This window comes from Lampetra planeri, chromosome 2 (assembly GCF_965212315.1).
Source record: "Lampetra planeri chromosome 2, kcLamPlan1.2.h2, whole genome shotgun sequence".
Taxonomy (NCBI): domain Eukaryota; kingdom Metazoa; phylum Chordata; class Hyperoartia; order Petromyzontiformes; family Petromyzontidae; genus Lampetra; species Lampetra planeri.
The window spans coordinates 35542474-35568472 of record NC_136108.1 but is presented as its reverse complement, the minus strand read 5'-3'; the positions used below and the strand labels follow the sequence as shown (position 1 = coordinate 35568472).

Genomic DNA, 25999 nt, shown 5'->3' with positions numbered 1-25999 from the left:
CACTGACGTCACTGCCCGTCATGTCCCAGGCAGCAGCAGCATCATCATCAGCAGCTACAGCAGCAGCAGCTTTACACTCCGTGCTGCGACGACAACCACAATCGACCACCACCCATCACCACCACCATCAGTAACACCAACATCGTGAACATGGGACGTCTGGCTCGGTTCAGAATATCTCCATAATCCTGCCATAGCGCTTCATGTCAAATCAATGATAACAACTCCCATTGCATTTTCAGGCTTGAGGTGCTACGCGTACAGTATAACAACATAGACTGCACTGCGACTCAGGCAATCACAACACACACACAACATACACGGACAGTTCCTTGCGAAGATTAAATCGCGTTCGGTGTGGTCGCTATTATCGTAGAATCGCACGCAGGCTTCATCAACGCCGCTTGCAGCAAGGCCCGTGAGTATTCGCAGTCACATCGCCATCACCACCACAACAACAACAATAATTATTATCATTATCACTGTGCTAATGTACAATATATACCGCTATTGTCCTCATATGTTGCCGGTAAACACACGGGCATGGCTGACATCGCGTGCGATGTTGATGTTGTTGTGTCAGGGCGAGTCGTGGGGGTAAGTGGAAGAGGCGGTCGCGATGTTAATGGTGGTGGAGGTTCTTCTGTGGGGCTGGGACCATCGCATTTGTGCAGCACCACGGGGCTATTACATTGTTGGCATGTACTTCTATGCGCCCCGCGTCTACGATGCCTACCCGCCTTCACAAATCACAAGCACGCGTTAGTCGCCGTGGTGAAGGAGGCCCCTATCGTCATCATCATCCAGCAGTGGAGAGACGAGGGATGTACTGTACGTGTGTATGTGTTTGCAAGTAGATTGTTATACATTGTGTGGGCAAGATTTGGTGTGTAGGCGTCAACAGTGTCGAAGCATCGTGTGCATGCAGGATTGTCTGTGTCAACGTCCTATTTGTCCACATTGAGTGTCTGCAAAATGACATCACAGTACAGTATATGGCTTTATGTCAACATTGTCAACAATATTGTGTCAACAACATTGTACGTGTTGGCTTATATCGTATCTGCCTGCATATTTAGAGCACTGTGAGTCCTAATGTTGACATTGTGTTGTCAGCATTACATGTGTTTGTTCATGCTGTGTCTTCATGTGTCAAATATTGTGTGTGCACAATTATGTATTGGTGTTAATGTGCCTGCCAACATTGTGTTTGTATCTGTGATAGTACAGTATTGTGTCTAGCGGCATTGTGTGCCTGCATAACTTACGTATATGTTGTTAATTGTGGGTCATCAGAATGGTGTGTTAATAATCTGCATACTTGTGTATTTATGTTAAAACTGTATATCTGTCAACATTGTGTGTGTTTAATATTGTGTCTGTAGTATTGTATGTGTGTCAGCATTGTGCTCCTCCATATAGATATGCATCTTAATATGTGTATCTGTGTCATTTTACACGTCAGCATTGTCTCTGAAACGTGCCTGGAGCGCTGTCAGTCAGTGTGGACATTGTGTGTGTCTAGAATTGTTTACAATGTTAACATTGTTTACAATGTTATTTCGAGTTTTGTGTTAACGTTGCCTGTCACACTGGGTAGGTTAATGTTACCGTCTCTGTCCAGCGTCTTGAGATGCGGTCGTGTTTAGACGTCACGACAATCCAAAGTTGTGTGCTTAGCTCAGTATAATTCTGTAAACCAACACGGGGAAATCCATCGCTACAGAAACATTTGTGTAAGCCAGGAAACAAATATATTTAACCAACGCGCAAAGATACGCATTGCAGGTACGGCTGCTCTCCTCTGCCTTATCCAGGTCAGCAGCTCAAAAATAGCTGAACGTGTGGGTATGTTTTGCGTGTTTATTCATAATAAAGGTTTTTGGGTTTAGTTTATTGTCATTCGCCCGCACCTCCGATTAGCATGGCTTGCCTACGTACGGTGCAAACGAAGTTCCACATACAGTACATCGGTTTGCTGTTGAAACCACCAACAGAGTTGAGAAAAGGTGGCCACCCCACGGTTTATGTGGCATAGCTCATAGCCTGCCAAAGCTCTCCTCATCTCTGCACATGTGTTCGTCCCCAATCCATGTCTACCGTATTATGTTTATAACAGGGAAATATTATCTTAATAATTGATTACCGGTTCATGGTTATATTACTCAACTAACAAAAACAGTTGGGGGGGGTGGATCACCTCTCTTCCCATGTGTGCCACTGGTCGGGAGGTGTAATGGGCAGGGCCCGTGACATCATCCAACAACACTGGCCCACGTTATGGGGGGCCTGCCTTGCACGGGGGTCCTGCCATCAGGAGGCAAAATGTGGTGGTCGAGTAATCTACCACAAAAAGAGTAGTCGAACCTAATATTGAGTCGATAAATTAGCGTCATTGTCCCACTTCTAGTATGATCCATAATCCATGTGTTGAATATTCCAGTTCACTTTCTCGTGTATAGGTTCATTTCTATGGTGTCTGGCAAATGTGTGTACACATCCATATTTTCAGAATGTGTATACTGTGTTGTCAGCATGTGTATGTGTTTTTCTACTGACTGGCGGTTATGTTATAATAACATAATCGGTTATGTTAATGCAAGTTCTGGACATAGTCCAGAACCCTTAAAACGCTTACACTTTTAATGAAGATATAATGACTGAAGATTATAAAACAAAGCCACCTTGCTTTAAGAAGGTTGTAAACATATACAGACAGGCATTGCACTGTTGTAAGACAGCGATTAAACAATTAAGAATGATGGCAGTGTGCGTGAAACTATTACTGTAGTTATAAAACTACGACATAAGCACTTATATAACCATTTGGCAGAACAGGCCAGTTAACAATGACAGTTCGCAGAGACAAAAGCATTGTACAATGCTTTGATTTAATAGCAGGTCAAAACAATCACATGATAACAACACTAAACCACAAACATCTCATTATCGTAACTTACCACCAATCTTGGCAGCTGCTTTACTTTCTGTATACAAAGTTTTAGGCAAGAGTTAAATTTACTTGAAATTTTTTTTATTTAATTTTGGGAAATATATAATTACTATTATCAGATCCAATATAACTGATGAAGATGCAAAATATTTTTTATTGTATTCCAATACCGCACTTACAATGGATAATGTACTTACTGATTGGAGAATATTTTTTTTATTGTATTCGCCAGAATCATAATGGGGTGTAAAAATCTGACAAACCAGCAATCCTGATCCTGTTGATTCGACTCAGATGGTCAAAACTGGCAGTCTTGCGATGCCACAATCCATCTTGCTCTTGCAGTTGAGCACATCACGTCACTTCCTCTCAGCAGTGGTTGTTGCCCTGTTGTTCGTGTCATCTTCCTTTAGCTGCTATTCTGTAACCAGTCTCTAATTTTAGTTTGTTTCCAGATCCCTGTACTGCTCCTAGTGTCTCACTGTGATCCCAAGCATGCATCTCTCAAGATGGTTTTGCATACTTTTTAGATGTTCTTACATTTTTTTGTCAGTGTACATGGGACGGATGCATAATACATTATAGCGGGTACTATGCACTGATTGAAAACTATCCTCAGAAACATCATTAGTTATACTGCAGTTAAATTGACTTATGCCTTCTCATTGTATGTACTTTCACGATAATGTACTCAACTTACTGATACCCAATCCCGATTTAAGTACTGTGCTACTTTGCCATAACATACTCGAGATTTACTTTACCATAGCACGTGCCCCAACAGTCCATATAGATTTGTGTGTGTGTTGTGTGCATGGCTGCAGTCTGTTCGGAAAAATATAGCATCTTTGTTCTGTTAATATACGTGGTTGTGAACTACGTCATCAGCTCCAGTGCATTAATTATATCTAACCAAAATAAATAATTTCGAATATAAGACATAATTGTTTAGACTGTCCCTTCAAAATGTAACATCCGATATTGCTGCTGTAATGAATTGATATGAGCTTTCTTTCAGATTCTGAATTAATCAGTTAACATGGTACGATGTGCATATAAATAACCTGATTGCTGGGAGTGACGTGATGCCAAGGAAGATGACTCATTTCCAAGCGTGTCGTCAGCATGTGACCCAGCATTTTGGTTGTCATGAATTTCCAAAAGTCTCATCAGCACAACTATAATATGCTCACCTTTTTTGCTGTACTATAATTCACCAGAGTATCATGTTACCTTTGCCGTGAACTCAAAGTAATTTTCCAATTTTATTTTCCCTATGACCGTTTATTTGTACAAAGTGATTATCTAAATCAGCCTCTTTTTTTCCTAGGTTGGCCATGTCGCAGTTGTACTAATCATCATCTTGAAATGCCGTTGCATTTAAACACTTTACCATCCCATATGATATCTCATTGGAAGTCTTGCGCACAATGACGAATTCTGGATTATCTGCTCTTCCCGCTAATTTTTTACGTCATCCGCTAGGCAGGCGATCTTTGAGCGGCGCTTGTGTAGCTCGATCAACGCGCCATGGCAGACGACACCGGACCAGATGCCAACCTGGGCGCCTTCTCGCCGGTTGACTACATGAGCATCACGAGTTTCCCACGGCTTCCGGAGGATGACGCCGCTTCCAGTGACACGGGTGGCGTTCGGGCCCGACGCAAGCAGGATGACGCCCTCGATGACCCCGACTCCAACGGTGAGCCAGGAGCCGCAGGGCACCTTGTTTTGGCAGGAAGGGCAGAAGAAGAGAATCGAGTGATTGAGTCGGCAGAAAATCATCATTATCCTCGTCGTCCTCATTGGCCACTGTCCACTTGACGAAGGCCTTTCCATACTGTTGACATCTCTCACTGCCCAATGCTGCTGCCATTTCCTCACACTTGCACAAGAAGGGCAGGAAATAATAATACAGATAGTCCCCGAGTTACGATGGTCCGACTTACGATGTTTAGATTTTAGGATGGCGATAGCGATACAACAAAATTGTAAAATATTTTACATTTTGCGCGGCAGGCAAACGCAGCAGCGTACGAGGTACGATCTTGGTGAGTACAGTACAATATGATACGTTACGATACGTTCAATGCATGTATGATACGTAGCTTTAGTGATTTCATTTTAGGGTTACCACGATACTATACGTTCAATGCATGTTAAAGTTTTTATAGCAGATAGGATTGTTTCCTGAAAAAACTTTCTATTAAATTGCAGTTCATATAGGTAAGCTAAGAATTTACCTTGTTTTTGTACTTTACATTTTACTGTGCAATACAGTATTGTAATTAATAAATACAAACAGTATATAGTTTATACAGTACGGTACTGTAAATTGCTCTGTTTTGCTAAATTATCACCATTCTTTAAGACTCCTGGGTAGGCTAGGTCATCTTCGACTTACGATATTTTTGACTTACGATGGGGTCGTCGTAACGCATCTCCATCGTAAGTAGAGGACTACCTGTACATACTTTGTAACAGGAGCTCAGTGTAACATATCGCTACCATCAACACATCCGAGTTTCAAGGGCTTTCAGACCAAAGTTTGATGCCTCTATCAACAACCACTGTGCTCTTCGTAAGGTAGCAAGTGTGTGATAGCAACCGTGAAGCATCTCTGTGTGATTGCTAAGTTACAAAGAACACGTTTTGCACTCTAAAATAAAAGGGACTACAAGTTATTGTAATAAATGTAAGTTACTGAAATTGCAATTCGCCCTGCACAAGACTTGCCAAGGCAGAGAAATCCACAGTAGATCACGGTCGAGTTTGACCGTCGTTATGCCGCAAGGCATTTTGCTGCAGCTTGCAGGAATGTTGCCAAGCCATCAATCACACACCGTGCTGGCACAGCACGAGCCGCAGCATTATTCAATATATCTATAATTTCTTGATGCGCGCAGAGTAATCCATTTAATTTCCTGGTGTCTTTAATCATGTGAACCTTGTTCTTGCATACATACTACGTACATAGCAAACAAGACACAAACCAATATTTTATATGGACAGCATTCTAATTATAATCCTCGACGACAGTTGGAAACAGTGCTGGAGCAGGTCATTGTGAGAGTGTGCTTTATCTGTTATGATTAACACACCCAGCATCATTAGATCTGCTAGACCACCATGTAGGGTTATTTAATCAAATGCTTCAATGTGTTCTTGGTTTGTATCGCACTGTTGTCTGGAATGATGTCCAACATTCTCTCCACGTACTGGGAGCTTCTTTATTTCAATAATTTAATTTCTTGAAGTGGGCTCCCAGCACATGGAGAAAAACGTCAAACCAAACAACAGCGAGTACAACCCAAAAATACATTGGAGAACTGTAATGCACAACCATAAAACCCACCCGGTAGTCATTATAATCAGCCATGATCAATCCACTGCTGGATGAAGGCTTCTAAAAGCCACTGCTACTTATCACGATCCTGCTATGCAATAATCTACGTTCTATTTCCTGGTGGTTAGTTATTATTGTTGAACTCTGACCATCATCCCTCTTCTAGCCATAACATGTCCTGCCTAAGCTTACTTATTACTCTTAACGGTTTGAATTATGTCATTGATTTTAGTATGTTCTCAAATCCATGTATTCCTCTTTATCTCATAGTGTAATTCCAAGCACGTCATCTCTCGATGCTTTGGACATTTTTCAGTTTTGGTTCTGTTTTTTCCATTAACGTCCACGCGACCGGCGAGCGGCTTTTGTCACGGCAGGGTATCTCGCCGTGGAATCTTTTGTTAACCATCTCACAACACGTGCACTTCCAATGCACTTCCGACAGACCCCGAGAACTTCCTCAAAACTGCGCGGCTGCAGCGACTGCCCTCGTCTTCCTCGGAGCCCGACAGCCAGGAGTCGTCCCCGCTGCGCCTCACCAAGAAGGACCCCTTCTCGCAGGAGTGCGCATGCCGCCGTGACGGCCTCACCGTCATCATCACCGCCTGTCTCACCTTCGCCACCGGCGTCACCATCGCGCTCATCATACAGATTTACCTCGGCGAGCCTCAGGTGGGTGACACTGTGACGGGGAAGGTAAGCCCACGGTAATGCGATAGTGGAACAGGATGATTTTAAAGTGCGGTGGTCAAACGAGTACATGTTTTCAAAGATTGTGAATTTTTATAAGTGTTAATTTAAGCTGAAATCTAAGCTTTTACTCAGGTCTTCCTTGCAAAAAACTAATTCTGGTCCCAATAGGTTCTTGTACATCTACCTACACAGACCTTTTGTTATTTTTCTGCTGAAAAAGAGCCGCTGCATGCCATCCACACGAGTTTTAGGGTAATGTGACTATGCTTCACCATGCACGGTTGGCTACGAATGGGGCGAAAGAAGTTCTACCCATACATAATCGTGGGAGCATAGTCGTGGGAAAGGCACAGAGCATACCATTTTGCTTGCACAAAACTTACATCATGTTCATAACCATTCACAAAAATATACACGCACTGTTAATTGAATTACACCTGCATTTGTCATTACAACCTTTTCTTATAAAACAAACTCACTTTTGTTATCGCTAATGGGGGTCGCTCTTGGAGAGGAGGCCTCGGTCTCAGTGGGCTCTGAAGTGGTCAGAAACAGAAATCCGAGGGCGGCGCTATGTAGCGTCTCCTGTTGAAACTCGCGCCCTGTGCACCTGCCGTAGGTGTACTACAACGGCACGGTGGTGTCCGACGTGCGGCTGTGCTCGGACATTGGCGCCGACATTCTGCACAAGCGGGGCTCCTCTGTCGACGCGGCAGTTGCCACGGCGCTGTGCGCGGGCATCGTGCACCCGCACTCGTCCGGGCTAGGCGGGTGAGTCGTCGCCCCCTGGGGAAGCAGTCGTCCACGCAAGTTTTGAACCAGGTTTCCCTTGAGAATGAGACTTTTTAGTTCTATAGGTTCTTACCTGGTTATAAATAAGAGTTAAATGTCCGTCTTAATTGGCAATACTTGTTTGTTTCATTCGTGTTTTATCTCAGACTTTTCCAGTAACAACATTAAGCACAGAAAGCAGTAAAACACAAGGCAACATAGTACAGCTGACATTATAAAAAGAGAAAATACATTATGACTGAATCCATAACATACATGCATCAATCTTCTTGAAAATCGCCAGCCTTTGGGTTCTGGGAAAACAGTAAAATCGAAAGCTTTAAGAATATAGGCACAGTCTCGCATCAGTCGCACTATTGCAAATTACTCTTTTGTAATATACAGAGCAATAATTGCCCCTACTACAAAACACTTGACAGGACCTTCCTGATAGAGTCGTGAGGTGCAGTGAGACTTTCCTGGATAAGCAAGCATCATAATAAAACATAAAATTGCCTTCTTAAATAAAGGGGCACCATTGTAAATTAACTCAAATTATAAAATGCCAACTATCAGGTAACCTGTATTAAATTTCCATATATTGCGATACTTAGTGGTTTTCCACTGTGTACAATAGAGGTATAAACTATAATGGATACAAAGGCAGTGCCTGATTTAATTACAGGCATTTCTCCCTTAAATTTTCTTTAGTTTGTGTTATCCATAATGCAGATACAGAAATCCTACACTTGGAAAACAGGTTCAGTGGTAATTGTATATCCGAGGTCTTCCTAACTGTAGCCTAGAAATTGTGAAACAGAAACCTGTGATAATAAGTGGCAAAACATGACATTAATTGTACGTGATGTTTAGGGACGCTGCTGCAGTAGGCTGTCTATATTTATCTAGTACACAGCAACATAATGATTTTGAAGAGGTGCATATGTTCAGGTCTGTAGAATTATTCTTCTGAAAAGAACCAATATGTGATTCATTGTGAGTGTGATGTACCTTTTACTGCATCGGTCATGAATTATTTAGAAGGAGAGAATACCGCTGAATATCTCTGCCTAGTAATGTGGTCCATTCAAGCCCATTGCCTTGGGAAAATCAGCACTGGCATGCATTGTATAGCATACAGACAGTTCTTTTTTACTTCAGCAGTTGTATTGTATGCATATATGTGTACATATCAGATCAAATACCTTGGACGTTTGACCATTTTAAATATTCAATTGTTTGTATTATACATGTCAACAAACACTCTTGAAAAACGTTTAAGTGACTCTTAAATAAAGTGAGCTTCGGCAGGACACAATCCTAGGAGGGGTTGTGGCCAATGGACTGGCATGGAGAGAATGCACCAATGAGGACAACGACCGTAACGGTGATGCGATCAGCTCGTTTGTAGCAGCAGTGACATGGTCATGACTGACTATAGTTTTCCATACAAATTAACATTTAATGCATCTAAACCCTGATTTCAAAAGCCTCAATAAATAACACTTACACTATAGTTCATAATATAAAGGGGAAATTTGTGAATATGTGTGTCTGTTCGAAATGTTTAGCATGCTTCCCAACATGCAACAAACTTGAAATTTGGCATGTGGGTAGTTTCCAGACTGTACACAATGCAAAAAGTATAAAAATATGGGGGGACGCAATAATGGATATAAAATATTGCACGGCAAGTGAGTGGTGACGTCACATCTGTAATGTCTCACCTGCATGCGGCAGCGTTACGCAGTGTGCCTGCTGACGTCACGCATCCCCCCCCCCCAACCCTCCGTCTAGGCCGTGTATCCCGCACAAATGCGCGGCGTAGCTGTCTCGATGTTCTAAGTCAACGCGACTATTTTCAGCTCGCTCTTAAATATAAAGCAGAAAATACGTCTGTTTGTGTGAAGCAGCAACAACTCTCTGACGCTGAGCTCTGACGTCATGAAATTTGCACAGCTCATGCCGTCTGGAATTTCTGAGGGAACGCACTGTTTTCAGCTCGCCACGTCATTCCCTTCCCGAGTTTCCTAAATCGACCTGACATATAAGTGGGTTAAGGTTGAATTTCCTTCAGTGAAAAACATCCGATTTAGTTAAATTGATTTGTTTCGGCTTTTTTCTTTCTTGCAAGCATACATTTTTTTCAGGGGTTTTCAGTGATATATAAGTGAATATGAAATTAATCCAAGACAAGAATCCAAGTCCCGGGCGAAGCCGGGTAGTAAAGCTAGTAGTTCATAGAGTAATGCTGCCCATCCCTTCTGAACAAGGAGTAATGCATGCCCTAAAGCTGGCCGAGTGGCTGAGTAAGTTTAACAGGCTCTTTGGAAATATTTTACGTATGGATAGCATCTCTTAACCCCTGACCCCACGCTCCTGACCACAAAGTCAGTGGGAGGCATTCACCTGTGGCACCTCTGTGGAATGTTTGAAATGCTTCATGTTTGCAGTTAATTTCTGTTTTCCACTCTACTCTGCTGGCCAATCTGCTTGCTGTAACCTGTGCAAAGCACACATTTTACACAGATGTACACTTACAGCCCTTTTGACTATCTACTGCTGGATGAGAGCCTCCCCACGCCTTGTGGTTATTGGGAATTATTTGACAATACTTCATCACGCTCGTCAGTTCAGGTAGGTGAAGGTGCAGAGTATAGAAGTACAGTACAACTGTGGATTTTTCTGCGCACTCCCCTCCGCTGCGCACCTTGTAACCCCCAATAGACGATAACATCTGTCACGCATGTTGATAACGCATGCAGGCACTATGCAAGCTCAGATTTGCATAGCTTCTGACATCTAATGAGCTAAGCTACAAATCTTGACTTAAAGCTTTTGTGACTGCGGGAATTCATACTCTTTGGGTCTTTCGGTAAAGCCACATCGCAACACAAGCAATCTGCTGAGACAGGAGAAATATTTCTCCTGCCTCAGCAGTTCTCCGGCTGTATGTTTTCCCCTGAAGGCGATTGCTCGTGTTGCAATCGAAACATCGTGATTTTTAGAATGTTTCTATCTACGTGACTTTACCGAAAGACCCAAAGAGAGCGAAGGTACATTCTGTGATTTGGTGACAGACATTGTACTCCTTCACCGAGTCTTTCTCTTCAGGTGTATTTGTTTAACCAATCCTTGGATGGGCAAGAGTGACCCGAGTCACCGTAGTTGTCTCCTAACAAAGACATGTGAGACCTCTGTATCAGTGCGGATGGTGGTATAGCAGTGCATTAGGCGCTTGTTACAATGTTACACGGTTCCAGAGCCACGGCTGCCCTGGTTAACACTGCGGGTGTATTAACCGTACAAATACATACCATCTGTTTCATAGTGGACAATAAGGTTCCCGGAAATGATACGTGAACCAGAGTAGGCGAAGCGCACCAACATCATAGTCCACATTTTGTCAGCTGTGAAAATTTAGCTGCAAATTATTGAACCTTAGCAGAATTCTCCTGAAAAGACTTGAGACTCAGGCTTTCCTGGGTGGATACAGGCTGTACGTAAATAACAATAAATGAATGAAGTGCTGCTCTCTGAACTGCTGCTATGCATGTCTCAGAAGCTATATAGGTGTCCTGTGGTGTTTGTTACAGGGGCGGAGTTATGTTGGTGCACAACATCAAGGAGAACACGACGCGAGCCATTGATTTCTGGGCTGTGGCTCCGGCTGAGGACCTCTTATTTAACAACCTGAACGCTAACCTCACTGTAAGTTTAGCAGTGATGACCACGCTGTTTTGTAACCGAACCTCCGATTAGCACGATTGGCAACGTACGGTGCGAAAGAACTTCAGCATACATGCAAACGATCTGATGTGTTTTAAGGTTGTACGATATGTTGTTTGGCACGATGTCAGATGTTTGGCTCCACATGCTGGGAGCTTCTTCAGTTCCTGAACTCAAGTTCCTGAAGAAGCTCCCAGCACATGGCTTGAAGCGTCGGGCATCATGCCGAACACCACGCGGTACAACCTGAACATTTTATTAAATTATAATACAGCACGATGGAGAAAAAATGCGCAGAAGAGTAAGCTTGTTCTGAGCTATTAACTCAATTCTTCATCAGCCATGATCTGTCCACCGCTTGATGATTGCCTCCCCAAGCTGTCCACAGTTCTCACCCTCTCACGGTGCAACAGTTAATTTACCGCCTGCACACAATTCCATTCATGCTTTAGCTACATTTGTATAGTTCTGGAGATATAATGAATAATTTAATACACTGTTTAAAGTCCCATTAAAATACCATTGTTTTTCAGAAGAACAATGTTGGGAGGCATACATTATTGTAGATGCAAAAGTACTTGTACCTTCAATTATAATTTTCATGATACTAATATGTATGTACAGTTATAATAATTAGCAGAATAGTGCATTAGTAATGGAATTGGTATTTTTCTGTGCTTGCAATAATTCATAGAGAGATCAAGAACCCTGTTTAATTCCAATATGCTCATCAATCAGCTGAAATGTGCTTTCCATTGTCCTGCAGGCGGGGCTGAGTGTGGGCGTGCCGGGAATGATTAAAGGCCTGTACCAGGCTCATCAGCTGTACGGCAGGTATTCATCCTTCCCATGTGTGGTGGTGTGTTTACGTAAACGTTACTAGCTCCTGTTGCTGACCCGATTGTCCCAGTTGGCTGGGTCCGTGCTTTGAAGTTTATTATTGCACAAGGAAATGGATATATAACATACAGTACATGAGAGCTCGAACCGATGAGATCCTGGGTTCAAATACAAGCAGATACCTGTGGCCACTAGATTTTCAATTGTGGCATATTGATGGTCTCAGCCCATTCGCCAATGACTGCAGAAAAAAATGCATGATGTTAAATTTGACACATTACATTTGGTTCTGCCTTAAACTTGGCTAAATTCCATTTCTGAAAATTAAGATGACGGTTTGACTCATGCAAAGAACATTATACTCGGAGGCAGTGCCGGTGGTAATGTGCTGCTCACTACTGTTTGGAACAGGCCACTTGAAGGGATCTCTTAAGTAGTTCTGCGATATCCACTTCGGTGGGCTGTTCTTTGATACGGGGGGAGGTGCCCTGCTTCTTCGAGCATGACACGACACGACAGCATGACCGGGATGAGACAAAAAGTATGCTGTAAATGTGAAACTCGCTGACCACGTGGTACACAGCAACCAGTGCAATTATTTAACAACGATGGCCAACGGCACAGTGCGTTGTACGAATACACTAAAAGCAATTATGAAGCTTTGATGAGTGTCCTGGGAACGGTTGGCTGCCTGCGTTTTTAGAATGCCGTGGGGCGAGGTGGTGGCGGCAGCTGCTCGCGTCGCCAAGGACGGCTTCAACGTCACCACGGAGCTCGGTATGGTCGTCACCTCCTTGAACATAAAGGGGTTTTGTGATCGGTGTGCCGTGGGATTTCTCTTGTCGCCGCGTCCAATTTACGTTCACAAATAGCGGATTATATTTTTCAGTGGAAAGGCATGCTAAATTCCTCTCTGCGCAAAAACGTAACGTTGCCAAAATGTAATGTGCATTTTGGAATGAAATAAAACTGTTGCAGTTAACTGGTAATTGGAATGTGTACTACACAGCCAATTTTATTATCATGTAGGTGTCATCTATTTCATGTGTGAACATAGTTTCCCAGCAGGAAAGGGAAACTTTGAAATTCAAAATAGAACTGGGTGTAGATGTAATCAGGAAGAGGAGGTTGGAATAGTGGAGTATACGTGCAAAGAAAGTGGAGTGGCAGGTAGAGAGGTAGATGACCGAAGGAAAGAGCTCAAGCCAGATGGTGGGATACCGTCAGACTGGAGCTTGGAAGGTCGTGTGCCGAATGCTACAGATAGGAATCAAATAGACGACAAGTTGCAATGGTACGGTGTGCTGCGTAAGTGACATCAGTCGTGATGACCTCTTGAACTGAACGGTGATTGCCATTAGCAGGCCTGAAGAGCGGTGGGGTGGGTGGGTGGTAAGGGAGGTACAACTGTCGTGGAGTTCCCAAGCCCAGGGGGAAGCCTCAAAATGTTGAGATTATCATTTTCAGCCACATATTTCGTTTATGTAAAATATTTCGATCAAGGCTCTGTCCCCAATAAAACATTGCGATGACGTGTGTTTTGTAAATGCCGTAACAGTGGGTTGGAAAACGTTTCTCCCTTTGACAACTGTGGTGATACGTGATGCTAAGAGATTCGAGCCCCAAAGCCAACTTCACGTACCGGGACTTCCAAATGTATCTCAACGGGGTCTGGTTATTAGCAGCTTTAAGAGTAGCATTGCACACGCTGGCGGTAGACGGCTCACGAGCGTTGCCCTTGTGGTGGTGCTTCTCCAGCGTCGGCCGTGGGCCACCTGCTCAGCGGGAACCTCTCGGCGAGCTTGCGTGGCGTGTTTGCGCCGGGCGGCCAGGGCGTCCTGGCCGGGGACCCCATGAAGCGGCTGGACTTGGCGGACGTGCTGGATGCCATCGCGCTGCACGGCCCCGACGCGGTCTATCGGAGTAATCTGACCCTCGAGCTCATCGCACAGGTGCTGGGAGACTGCTGATTATCTGCAATTAAATAAATGTTATAGACATGATGGGCTTGGTTTGTTTTTGCAAATGCGCATATAACGAATGTTCATACCTATGTGTGTGTGTGTGTCCGTGCGGATGGGAAGGTGGCTGCAAATGGAGGAGTGCTTAGTGCTGAAGACTTCAGCAACTACTCTGTCCTGGTGCAAAACCCATTGGAAACCACCTATCAGGGTAATGCAGTCTAAATTGATTTCTAAATACGACATGAGGAAGCTTTTGCCCAGCAGTGGATTGATCATGGACGAGGATGATGATGAATACATTGGTAGTCTTTGGGTAATATAGTATACTAGTTTTTTTGCCTGTCCCAGGACGGGTGTATATTGCAGTACATCTGAAATATTAAATAGAAACATTGTTCATCTCATGATTATTAATGAGGGTGGGGGGGGTTGCCCCATGTGGAGTGATATCACCCGTTAATGGTTATTGTGGAGGGTTGCGGCATGTGTGAGTGACGTCACCCGCTCATGATTATTAATGAGGGGAGGGGTGCGGCATGTGGAGTGACGTCACCCGCTCATGATTATTAATGAGGGGAGGGGTGCGGCATGTGGAGTGCTCGACCTTGTGCATTAGTGTAAATTTCCACGTGGGCATGAGTATTAATGAAGGGGGGGGGGGGTGCCTCTTTTGCAGTGATTTCATGTACAGATGTATTCATTTTTCACCGTCACTTTCTGTAAAGAAACGTCATATTTGAAGCGACTTTGCGTAATAGATTATTTAATTCAGCTTGATCTTCCTCTGCGTTCGTGTAAAAATCCACCCACTCATGAATATTAATAAGGGGGGGGTGGGCCTCATGGAGTTACGTCACGCGGGGGGGGCTCGTGGAGTGACGTCATGCGCGGGACACCACACATTCTTGGCTTATTATAGTATAATTAGTTTGGTGTTGTGTAATCAAGTGAAAGCCCTTTGAGACTCGGGTCTCTTTTTCCAGGGATACCTATATATTTAAGCATGCTCAGTAAATTTAGCACATGGTTGTAGGTGATATTACATTTTCATTTGGAGCTACGGTGCCGACGCACAATGGCTTAATGTTGGGACCTATGTCACTGGATCTTGGCCTTCCTGACAGTAATCAGCGTGTAACAATCCCCTGAACACTGCTTTGGTGGCAAGCACATTAACCCCTATGATAAACGTACAAAGGTTTCAACAGCATTATAGATTCTTGTAGTGTATCTATATGGTACACAAAGCAGACTTGGGAGTTCAACGTACGCATGTATAAACGCTGTGTTTTGTTGAATGTGGCAGGCCATCTCCTGCTGTCGGCTCCACCGCCCCATGCGGGCGCCTCCCTGCTTCTCGCCCTCGGCATCATGGAGGGATATAATCTGAGCACGCAGGATGATGGCAACCTCACCTACCACTGGCTGACCGAGGCAAGACACCGGTCACCACAGTGCCCATACCACAGTTATAAATCAGGCTTGAGGGTGCATGCAAGGTTGTTGTAACATGGGTAGAGGCAATGGAAGGCTATTTCAACAGCGTCTTGGCTGACATTTGTGTTCAAGTTCTATCGGTAAGCGCACTCTCACATAGCCTCGAAATTTGTTCTTGCCCGAAAATAACTTGTGGTGTTAAAAAAAAATCTCCCCAAGTGCTTTTGGCATCATGTTACAAATCATAATCTCAGAGAGCATCGTGTCCTGTGACAGAACAGCCTGTGGAAGCAGTGTTTCAGAGGACTTTTGAAAAAGTCATTCGCGGGGCCTTTTTATCAGTTACACAGCAAGGGGTGCACTTTTTCACAAGTTCTTTACGGAATCAAGTGCAAACCCAATTTCATATGGTGAAGTTTTTTGTGCATCAGTGACTGAGCTGAGGCCATGAGCTCGCTACACATGAGAACCCGATTTTATATTAATTAATATTTATAGAGCGCCTTCGATCAGGGCGCTTGACATAATAAAAAAAAACTGTGCAAACAAAGAATTTAGATGGCAGGGGCCTGCAAGGGATGGGGAATGGGTGACCGCGATAGAGGGTGCGTAGGGGTTAGGAAAGGGTAGGGGAGGAGAGGGAAGAAATGGAGGGGTGGCGGGAGGGAAGAGGAAGGGAATGGGTAATGGAAAAGAGGTTTTAATCAAGCGGCTGAAATCATATTTCAGCCCAGCCTCTAAGCAATGATTGCCCTTTGTTCAAGCAGCCCATGACTGTTACGTACTACCTACTTCAGGAATACATGTACTCTGATAATTGTTTTTTTACCCTTTTATCTGGCAACAAAACTGACACCTTTTTTACGAGGAGTCATGTTTGCATAGACCACAATACCTGCAGTCATAATGCAAACAAAAATTATAACTCTGATAATGTATGCACTGTCCTTGAAGTTGATTGGTCCACACCCGAGACAGCTTTCCTTAGAGCCTAGTCTCACATGGGTTGGACCAGATGACGCCAAAAGGCGCACGTGTGACGTCGCAAGATGACATTAACAGCCTCTCCTAAAACTAATGTAATATAAACAATGCTTTCAAATTTATTTTGAAAGTGGCGTTAATAATAATATGTATTAACGCACACGTGCCATTAAATTTGAGCTGTGTGGCTTCCCTGTGGTTGTGCAGGCCCTCAAGTTTTCCTTCGTCCAGGGCAGCACTCTTGGGGACCCTACTGTGGATGCTTCTGTAGCCGAACGTATGCAGAATATACTCAGGTTAGTGCGCTGGAAAAATACTCTTGCACTGCAAATCCACGCATTCACGTGACCTTGAATAAGAGCAGAGATGCACCGTTGTTTGTTGTACAAAACTGACGTCCTATAACGGTGGATTTGTCATCGTTATTGTGATCTTCAACAACTATGCTATATCCACTCCTGGATGAAGATCTCCCAATGCCATCAACATTCCTCATGCTCTGAGTTACCTTTAATCTCACTCCTGCACTGAGTTAATCTCTTTATTTCATCTCCATGGTGGTCTCCTCTTGGGCGTTTTCCCTTCTTTGGCTGCCATTCCATCACCAGTCGTGTCCATTGGTGATCATCCCGTCTTGTGGTTTGTCCTGCCAAAGCCCACTTACTTTTCTTAAAAATCAGCATATCTTCTTTGCATATGTTCTCTTATCTAATTCGCAGTTGAATCTCTCATGAGTTTCTATACTTAACAGGTTTGTTCAATTTGCTTTCTCATTTGTCATGTTTCCAATCCATGTGTAATAGCTGATAATATTCACCGAATTATAAATGTTTTAAAAATAATTTGCATTGAAACGTCTTTCTTTTCACAAAAAATATACGTACATTACATTCGTGCTCATTAGCCTGTGTGCCTCCCAGCAGCATCCATTTGAGCAGACAAACCCTGGCCCTGTTTTGACCTTCAGAGTGCCATGAACAGAGTCAAGCCTGTTAAACATATTCTCCTTGGTTGCCAGATATTATATTCAGGAACCTTTAATCAGAGCCATCCATCAGCATGGGGCTTGTTAAGCACAAAGCAGTACATTTGTAAAGTCGCACCAATGGATTGCACACGCTGTTAGCAAGCTCGTTCATCAAAAATGTAAGTCGAACGAACCAGCCATTCATGGGTCGTTCAAGCTCATTTACACCGTTGAGCAAAAAAAAAAATACACGCTGGGTTTCAGTAAATACGGAGAAGCTGCTCGAGGCAATAATGCTCGTTGAATATTTTGTCTCGTTTTCAGCAAGCTGGAGGCAGGTCGCATCAGGGAGCTGATTAACGACACGTGGACGTTACCCGCCGACAGCTACGGAGCGAAGCAGCTCATTGACTCTTACGGCGACGCCAGCTCCGTGCTCGTCATGGGGCCCGACGACCTCATCGTGGCCATGACCAGGCGAGTGGCGACTTGCGCTTCTCTTGCCACGTGCATTTAGCCCTGAGAATGGCGCAGTCGAGTTGGAAGTGTCCAGTTGCGAGTGGCCGTGCCGAGACTGACACCGGACTGGTTTGGTAACTGCCGGGTTCCTACCCACGCATGCATGCGCAGTTGCCGGCGGTAGCCCTGCTGCAACGTGTGCACGCACTTGGAGTGAGCCGGTTGTGGCTCCTGTAGCCACCCACCTCCGATTCCTGTCAGTCAGGATGAATTATAATTGTGTTTAGGTGGCAATCAAGAGCATATGTACATACTGTTGGATTTATATTGACTATACTTCACCCAGCTGGTCAGTGTGGGTTTGGTGAAGGCAGGAGCATTTACGTTGCAGCGTAATACCGCTTAGCTTCGGAGATCTGAAGAGAGCGTGTGCATTCCGTGTGATTTTGTCATGGGCAAAAATCATCGGAGATGTAGATCCTCGTGGCCCATTTAGCTTGAGAGCTCCTTCGAGTGTCCGAGCAGCACGGTCAAGCGTCACAGTAAATGTTCCTGTGTTTTCCCCAGTGTCCTTTAAATTAATGCTCATTGGTATGGCTTTTGTAAATGCGCAGGATGTCTTCACTGTAAACACAGTGAAGAAGCCACAAAGGTGCTTGCTCAATGAGAATAAAAACGATGGAAAATGTAGCGGTTATTTCTGCTCGGCATAGAATAGAGCCGGCGAGGTGGCTTGGGGGTAGAGCAAGTGGCCCACAGTTGGAAGGTTCTGAGTTTAAATCCAGGTTGGGGGTTAACTTGGCCCATCATTCCTCCAGGATCGTTCAAATGAGTATTACTATTGTAGGGCAGTCAACAGAAGTGGTCCTATGGATACATGAAGGTGATGATGACCTTAAATAGTTAAAAGAACATTTCACAGAGGATCGACCCCCTGCCAACATTCAAATTTTTATTAATGTCCTCTTTTGCTTCACGTTGAGCTGCCCCACATTTCCCCCTGGCACTCCGAGAGGTTGATTACCCAACTCCTCGTGTGCTGAAGAACGTGGAAACGAGAGCTCGCAAGGACCACTTGTCCGATCGGGCTCAATAATTTCGGGCGGTACCTATTTTTTGTTCAAGAGCACGCAGAAAGCACTTTGCACCATTCTCGTATTTCAGGCAGCCATCCTGGGTAGAGAAACCGGCGTGAGGCTTTGTAACGAGACCCCCCCCCCTACTTTGTCTTAACATCTGCAGTGAGGGTGATGGACCATTTTGGAGTCCTAAGAATTGTTGTTAGTTGCATTCCCCCTCTCGATTTATAAACTCGCGAGATGGAGATGTGGCGGGATGAGAAAAACGTGGACAAAAGATTGTGCTGTAGTTACTTGAGAGAACTGAGATATAGACCTAGGTGAGTATGAGATACATTTTCCCTTTTGTAACTATTATATCTATTTGTATATATGTTTGTATTCGAGCTGAAAGGTTCACCCCTAGTTTGTATGATTCCAAGGCTCCTTGAGCTGCTTGGACCGCTAGCGCCACCGCTGACCATCTGCCAAGCTGGCCGGCTTTGTGTGCGCGTGTGTGGGTCGACTCGGCCTCAAATGAGTACCCGGTGCAATATGTAAACATCGCCACTGGCCACCCACCCCCTCATGTGCCATGCCAGCCTTCATAGGTGCTCGCAAACAGCACTTACCCCAAAAGTCTGCAAGTCAATTCAGGGTATATATGTCTGTGTGTGTGTGTGCGATTACAGTTCTCTGAGCGGCGCGTTTGGCAGCCGTGTCATGACGCCCTCTGGCATCCTGCTAAACAGCGCCATGCTCGACTTCACCAACCCCAGCCAAAGCCCCAACTCCACAGCCGACCAGGTACAGCAGCACCAACCCCTTTTGTGTTGCAGCAGAAACGGCTGAGTGGAGCACCGCAAGTAGCCATGGCGACCATACAGTGCTGGGCAAACAGAGCTAATAATTGCAGAACGTAAACACTTGAAAGACAAACCCACTTCACCAAATATTTCACGTTTTTAAATAAAAGCAGGTTTGCTCTCGTGGCCTAGCAAATAAAGCACTACACTTACATTTAGCAGTTTTTGTTGTTTGAATATCCATCCAGCTCCCATGACGGTCTTGCAACATGGCTTTTAGGGCACGGTGTTGGCAGCTCTGGTGGTGATATCTCTCGACCGGTCTCAGCTGGTTGGCATGAGCTGGTTGGGGTTTAGTACCTTCCAGTCTTCTCTGCATGCCTTTTTATTCGAGGACCCGCTTTGGTGCCTATTTGGATGGTTTTTGGATAGGTTGCTGGGTATTTTGATTAGTCTTAAGAACTGCAGTTTTCTCCATTTAATAGTGGCTAGAAGCTGTTCCTTGTGTTCTGATTGGGTAGTAATTGTGTTCTGTAAATGTTTCTCATTACATATTCAAAGTAGGTTTCCAATTAATTTCAAGAAAAAAGGCTCTTTTTTTCATCTTACACTTTCAAGTGTTCAATGTTTCACATCCATACAAAAACATCAATTGCACCAATGCCTGTAGGAATTCAACCTTTGTTCATCTATTATTTATAACGTCCATTTGCGTATATTGCCCTTTGTTGAGGTGGCACGGGTCGGTGTCTCTTGCAGGCCAACGTCATGGGACCAGGCCGGCGGCCAATCACCTGGGCCCTTCCCACCATCGCACGGCCCCTGCGCGGTCTCTGCGGCACCTACCTGTCGCTGGGCGGCTCCAAGGGGCCTGCAGATACCAGCAGTCTTGCACAGGCATGCGCCCGCTTAGAGCAGGGGTGGCCTATCTTCCTGACCCCACGAGCCCACGCACCCGACAACACACATGGTGGTCACACAGCCGGTTTTCTCGCGCTGGTTGGTGGTGAAATTTTTTATTTAGAAATCTGCGGGAGCAGGGGTGAGGGCACCCAAGGCCACTGCTGTTTCCACAGATATTTCCCGTTTCAATTAAAGTCACATTGGAAAGTTGGGCATTTTTATCGAGCCGCACTTGAACGGCCTGTCCAGTCATGCTTGCAAGCTCTGGTTTGGCTAACCCTGTCCTAGAGCATCGTAGCAAACTCCTGATTTTCTGTGAGAAGCATCAACAAAAGCCAAGGATGTGAATAAGTTTATGCACCATGACAGCAAAATAAAAACTGGATATCTTTTTAAATTAGGCTTATTTTAAGTGGATTGGCAATGGGTTGAGAATTATATTTTTGCATCTAAATGCATCCGTAGCATTTTATGTATAAAACATTGTGGAAAATTGAGCATTGAGGCATTTCTCATCTCTATTGGAAATGACAAATTAACATGCTCTATCCATAGGACAACCACTGTTGACCTCCAATATTACCAATCATAAAGGCAAAGCAATACACATTGTAAGTGGCACCTCCGCTTACCGCGGTTGGCTACGTACGGTGTGAAAGAAGTTTAACATACAATAAGCATGGGGACACATGTTTAGATTCTATTACCCCGTTTTGGTTAAGTGTTTTGATCTGGCGAATGGTGTTTTACAGATTATCATCGACCTCTTCTCATTCCGGAGAAATGTAACCGACAGCGTGCTGCTGGCGCGGCTGCATCCAGAGCCCAACTTGTGGCGTGTGCTGGTGGAGGGTGAGTTACACATGCACGTTTTGTTAAAACAGTTAAATCAAGCAGAAACAAATGCATATGCATGGTTTCTGTAAGGCTTTCCAACATGCATTTGCCCTCAGTAGTATTTAATCAGTGATATCGAACAACATCGCGCATGACATCATGGAAAGGTGAGGTGCTCACATGATGTGCGACGTCATCGGATTGGCTGACGAAGCCGATACATTAGCGCTGGTTTTAATCGCGTATTTTTGGGCAACGCTTTGGTGATTTGGTTCTTTTTCTGTAGGATAAATTCCTAAAAGCAAGCACAACTTTAATGCAGTTTTAGTTTATATTGGATAATTTTTATATGAGTTATTGTGAAAATCATGTTACCATTATGCGAACTTAAAGAGAAAAGACAAACCAACAAAAACTGCATTTCATATTGTAGACACATTTCAGCTAATTGGTGAACTGAGTAAATATTTTCTTGGTAACGTATAAGCCAATTATAATTGTTGGTCATTCTCAGTGCACTGCAGACTAAAACGTTGATTTATACTTTAGTCCGAGCTTTCACTCATTAATTTTTCCTCTTCATCATCTTGCTTTGATGGGTCGTCCGAGACATCATGCTTAATGATTTTCTTACACTTAGTCTTCACTGACAAAAAAAAAACACTTATGTTTTCACTACCAATTTCGTGAACAAAATTAACACATCAGGGTGGCAGCAGCAACCGCAGCACCAATAGCAGCTTCTTTTTCTCCTGCTTCCTGCAGATGGCTTCCCAGAGGCGGAGGCGAGCTTCCTGCGAAGTCACGGCCACAATGTGGTGAGGAGCAGGGGATCCCTGGGCGTCACGCACGTCGTCCGTCGCCTCAACGACAACATCCGGGGCGTGGAGGACCCCCGCGCGGGACGAGCGCTGCCTTGAGCCCGGCATGGCACGGGTCCCCCCCCCCGCTCCTTCCTCCTCTCGCCACCAACCTTCCCTCCACCTCTTACACCCAAAATCCTTGTAAACATAGCTTCAGTTTTACGATAATTGTTTTAAAATATATATATATTTGTGGGTATAACGAGCTGCTTTCTTACATGAGAAATTAACTCAGTTTTTGATCCTTTTAAACAATTTCATATTTCACCCCTATTTTTATTGCATTAACAATTGCGCCATTCCCCAGGGACTAGTACACATAGGAATCCTTCATCCGGGAATGTTTTCATTTATCCTTTGATTTTTAAGCACAGTGTTTAGTTATAGTTGATAAGATTTTTTTTGGTGGGTTCTTATAAAGTCAATATGTAATTTGCGCCCTGTCAACCCGTTTTAGTATTCATGCCTGCTTTTAAAGATCGAGGCATTTAAAATTCATTTTGCCCTGCTCCACACAGCCTTTCCTAGAAGCCGGTCAGACCCAGTACAAGTGTATTAGCTAATTATTAAAACTATGCTGGTTAAGGATGGTATGAACATGATAATATTGTCCAGTGTGTTCTCTGCTTAAAACAGGTGATGTGACAGACAATACGGAACCCTGTGGAGCAGTCTCGTACGCAATCGATGAATCGGACCAACTCAGCAAATGTATTAAATAGCATATGCCTTGCTTAATTAGCTCAAGTGAGGTGAGCCAATGAAGGTTCATGCTACGTTATATTAGTCTATATCTGAGCTGATACTGGCCACAGGTGCAAGGTGGAATTTAAAGCCCTGTAAGAGGTCCCTTGACTGGACCATATAATTCTAAGAACAGTTTGGCCTGCTCCGGGAGGAGAAAGGAACTGCAAATTTAGCGGTGCCTTTCAAAAACTTCAGATTAGCATGACCATATTTGCTTTCTGGAGATCATCATTCACCCCGATTGTTTAAAAATAGTTTACTGTGAATGTTTGCAAAAAAACCCTATATTTAGCACTTCAGACTTTGGTAGTTGTTTTAAGATATAATTTAGCCATTTTCTATAGCCTGATGGGATGACCCAACAGGCTTCATGTATTTGTGGTTGTAGTAACTCGTTTATGGGAAGTCGCAGGCTCGGCTCCCTGTACAGTCATCACAGTTATTCGGGCTGCCTGCTGCTGCTGTCCACAATCGAAGAGTTTGGCTTAAACGGTGGCTCGCCACACACTGGTGGGGAGAAGCTGCATGCTTAAATGTTTAGGGCTGCAAATTGACACTGCTTTAGAGTCGCCAAATGAACCTGTGGATTTCACAACTTTCCAACTTTATCTGTTGCCAATTCAAAGTGTGTTTAATAGTTGACAGTGGTTGGCCTGCGATAAATCATTGGCTATTGGGACAACTTTCTGTAAAATTCTGGTTTTGTTAGATATTTAAATAATCATCAGCTCTTAACATTTATCAACGACGTTGACATTTTTCACATCCTAATTGCAATCCAAATTATTTATTAACTGCTTGCAAATATTTTTTTTTATGAATCAATCATGTCTTAATGCATTAGATGTACCATACAGGTGATTGGCTATAAGAGTGTTGTGTTCCTTATGGCAATTGTAGCAATCGGAATGCAGTGTATGAATAGAAACCACCCAGTGCTTGATGCTTTTGGGTATTTATAGCTGAAATGTTTTGCATGTTGTGCCCACTGCTGCTAAAGTGGCTTGAGTATGTTGCTTTTCACACTGACGAGAAATGCACCTGTACCATTGCTATTTGTGATTTGCATTTACAGGTGGCATTACGTGTGATGCGTTAAATCTTGGGCACTACAACTAAAGTGTGGTACTTTTAAGTTGCAGAAATATTTATTTTATTATGGCCATTCCATTGCATATGTTAATTTTGAAATAGTTTAAAACGTGCAGAGTACTGGAATACAGTTTAGACTATTGCGTGCAATTGGCTTTGAAAAAAAATTAATCCAGCATTAATGTCTTAGTCGTGTTGTAATGTGTTCTTTACAATGCACAGTTGCATCCATGAACAGAGGGAAAGGTCCAGCACACTCCGCTGTGCTATACAGCAGGTGTGCAAAGGTTGCAAAGTGCAGGAGTGTAAATGGGGAAATTGGACGGAATGGTGCGTCCACTTGTCCTTTTCCTGCTGGCACATCTGAGCCGAGCTGGGCCGAGCCGGGCATCACGGGTCATTGTTCCCACTGCAGAAGCCAAGCTGTGCCACTCGCATCACCATGTGTGATGCAATGACTCTATACCGGAGCAACGTACTTGTCGTGGGTTCGATTGAGGTGCACACAACTTGGAGGCAACACTATTTATTAACGTATAACCAACGGGAACGTTGTAGACAGGGTGGTGACCACCGTTCCTAATCTCACCAACACTTGTGGAGGGAATACTACATAAAGTGACCAGGGCAGGTTAATGGGCTGCCTGGTCACGAAGGTCGGAGCCTGGAGCGTTGATGGCGTCTTCATCCCGGGGTCGAACAGCCCCTCTCTCTGTTCACACCCCGCTTATAACTCCCGTGGCGTGGCCAGCTCTGCCCCAGGCCATGCCCCCCTTCTCGATCCGTTGGGAAGGTCTGGGCCCCCAACCACGTGACCCCCCAAGCTCCCCTCTGGGGCCCTCGCCCCCCTTTATCCAGTCGCGTGTCCTGTTGGGATCACGCAGTGTCACGGCCTGGCATGACCCCCGTGACACCCGCCTACAGTACCCATATCGAGCTAACACAGTAGTGACGTCATATGTCCCTACGCTCGTACGGTCCCGACAGTAGTGACGTCGTATGTCACTACATACATACCGACTGATGCCATATGCATTGAATGCGTCATTAAACCTGGCCCGGCTTGGCAATCGGGAAGATCTGATGTTTTGTGAGGCTAGCATTACTATGGTTTGGTTCCAGCAAATTGCCAGCGGGAAACCACGTGACAGCCCTGTGCTGGCTCAAGATGTGCCGGTGGGTAATGGAGTATTGGGGAACAGACGGGGAGTTTAACGGCGCCACTGACCTGGGTCTCCCTGGAGCCTGGCATGACGTGGCTGGAGCACGGCCTCCCAACAAAGCACGAAGCAGCGCAGAGCCATTGGACTGCCACACCCTCCCGTGGTGGCTTGTCGGGAAAATGCGCAGTCCACCTCTTCAGCTCTGTATGCTTAATTGCCGTTAGTGAATGAGCATGGTACATTTTATTTTTTGCTGTGTTTTAAACAGCATGGCATCTGACCCTGTATCTCACTTGGCAATGTGTCGTTTCACTGGTGTGTGTGCTATTGCTATGCCAGGTAAAAAAAAAACAAGTAAAAAAAAGAAAGTATTAAAAACACTCGCTG

At 44.4% G+C, this 25999-nt stretch overlaps 1 protein-coding gene across 2 annotated transcripts; it reads left to right on the top strand.

The window, feature by feature from the left end:
* Positions 1-25990, top strand: GGT7 (gamma-glutamyltransferase 7). Of its 2 annotated transcripts, none has more exons than XM_078614408.1 (16): positions 1-418; positions 4443-4655; positions 6745-6971; positions 7612-7763; positions 11360-11474; positions 12259-12326; positions 13036-13109; positions 14091-14284; positions 14417-14504; positions 15603-15730; positions 16925-17013; positions 18009-18161; positions 19894-20008; positions 20767-20904; positions 21663-21762; positions 22513-25990. In XM_078614408.1, exons 2-16 carry the CDS (start codon positions 4484-4486, stop codon positions 22665-22667), a joined length of 1968 nt encoding a protein of 655 aa, XP_078470534.1. In that variant the 5' UTR covers positions 1-418; positions 4443-4483; the 3' UTR covers positions 22668-25990. The 2 variants fall into 2 exon arrangements, with proteins under 2 accessions (XP_078470534.1, XP_078470524.1); XM_078614398.1 differs by having other exon boundaries at positions 4439-4655.
* Positions 25991-25999: the final 9 nt, after the last annotated feature.

Coding starts and splice junctions, on each gene's coding strand:
- GGT7 (XM_078614408.1), top strand. CDS start 4,484: ATGGCAGACGACACCGGACCAGATGCCAACCTGGGCGCCTTCTCGCCG. Junction 11,475..12,258: donor ACCTGAACGCTAACCTCACT/GTAAGTTTAGCA, acceptor ATTGTCCTGCAG/GCGGGGCTGAGTGTGGGCGT. Junction 13,110..14,090: donor CAACGTCACCACGGAGCTCG/GTATGGTCGTCA, acceptor GTGCTTCTCCAG/CGTCGGCCGTGGGCCACCTG.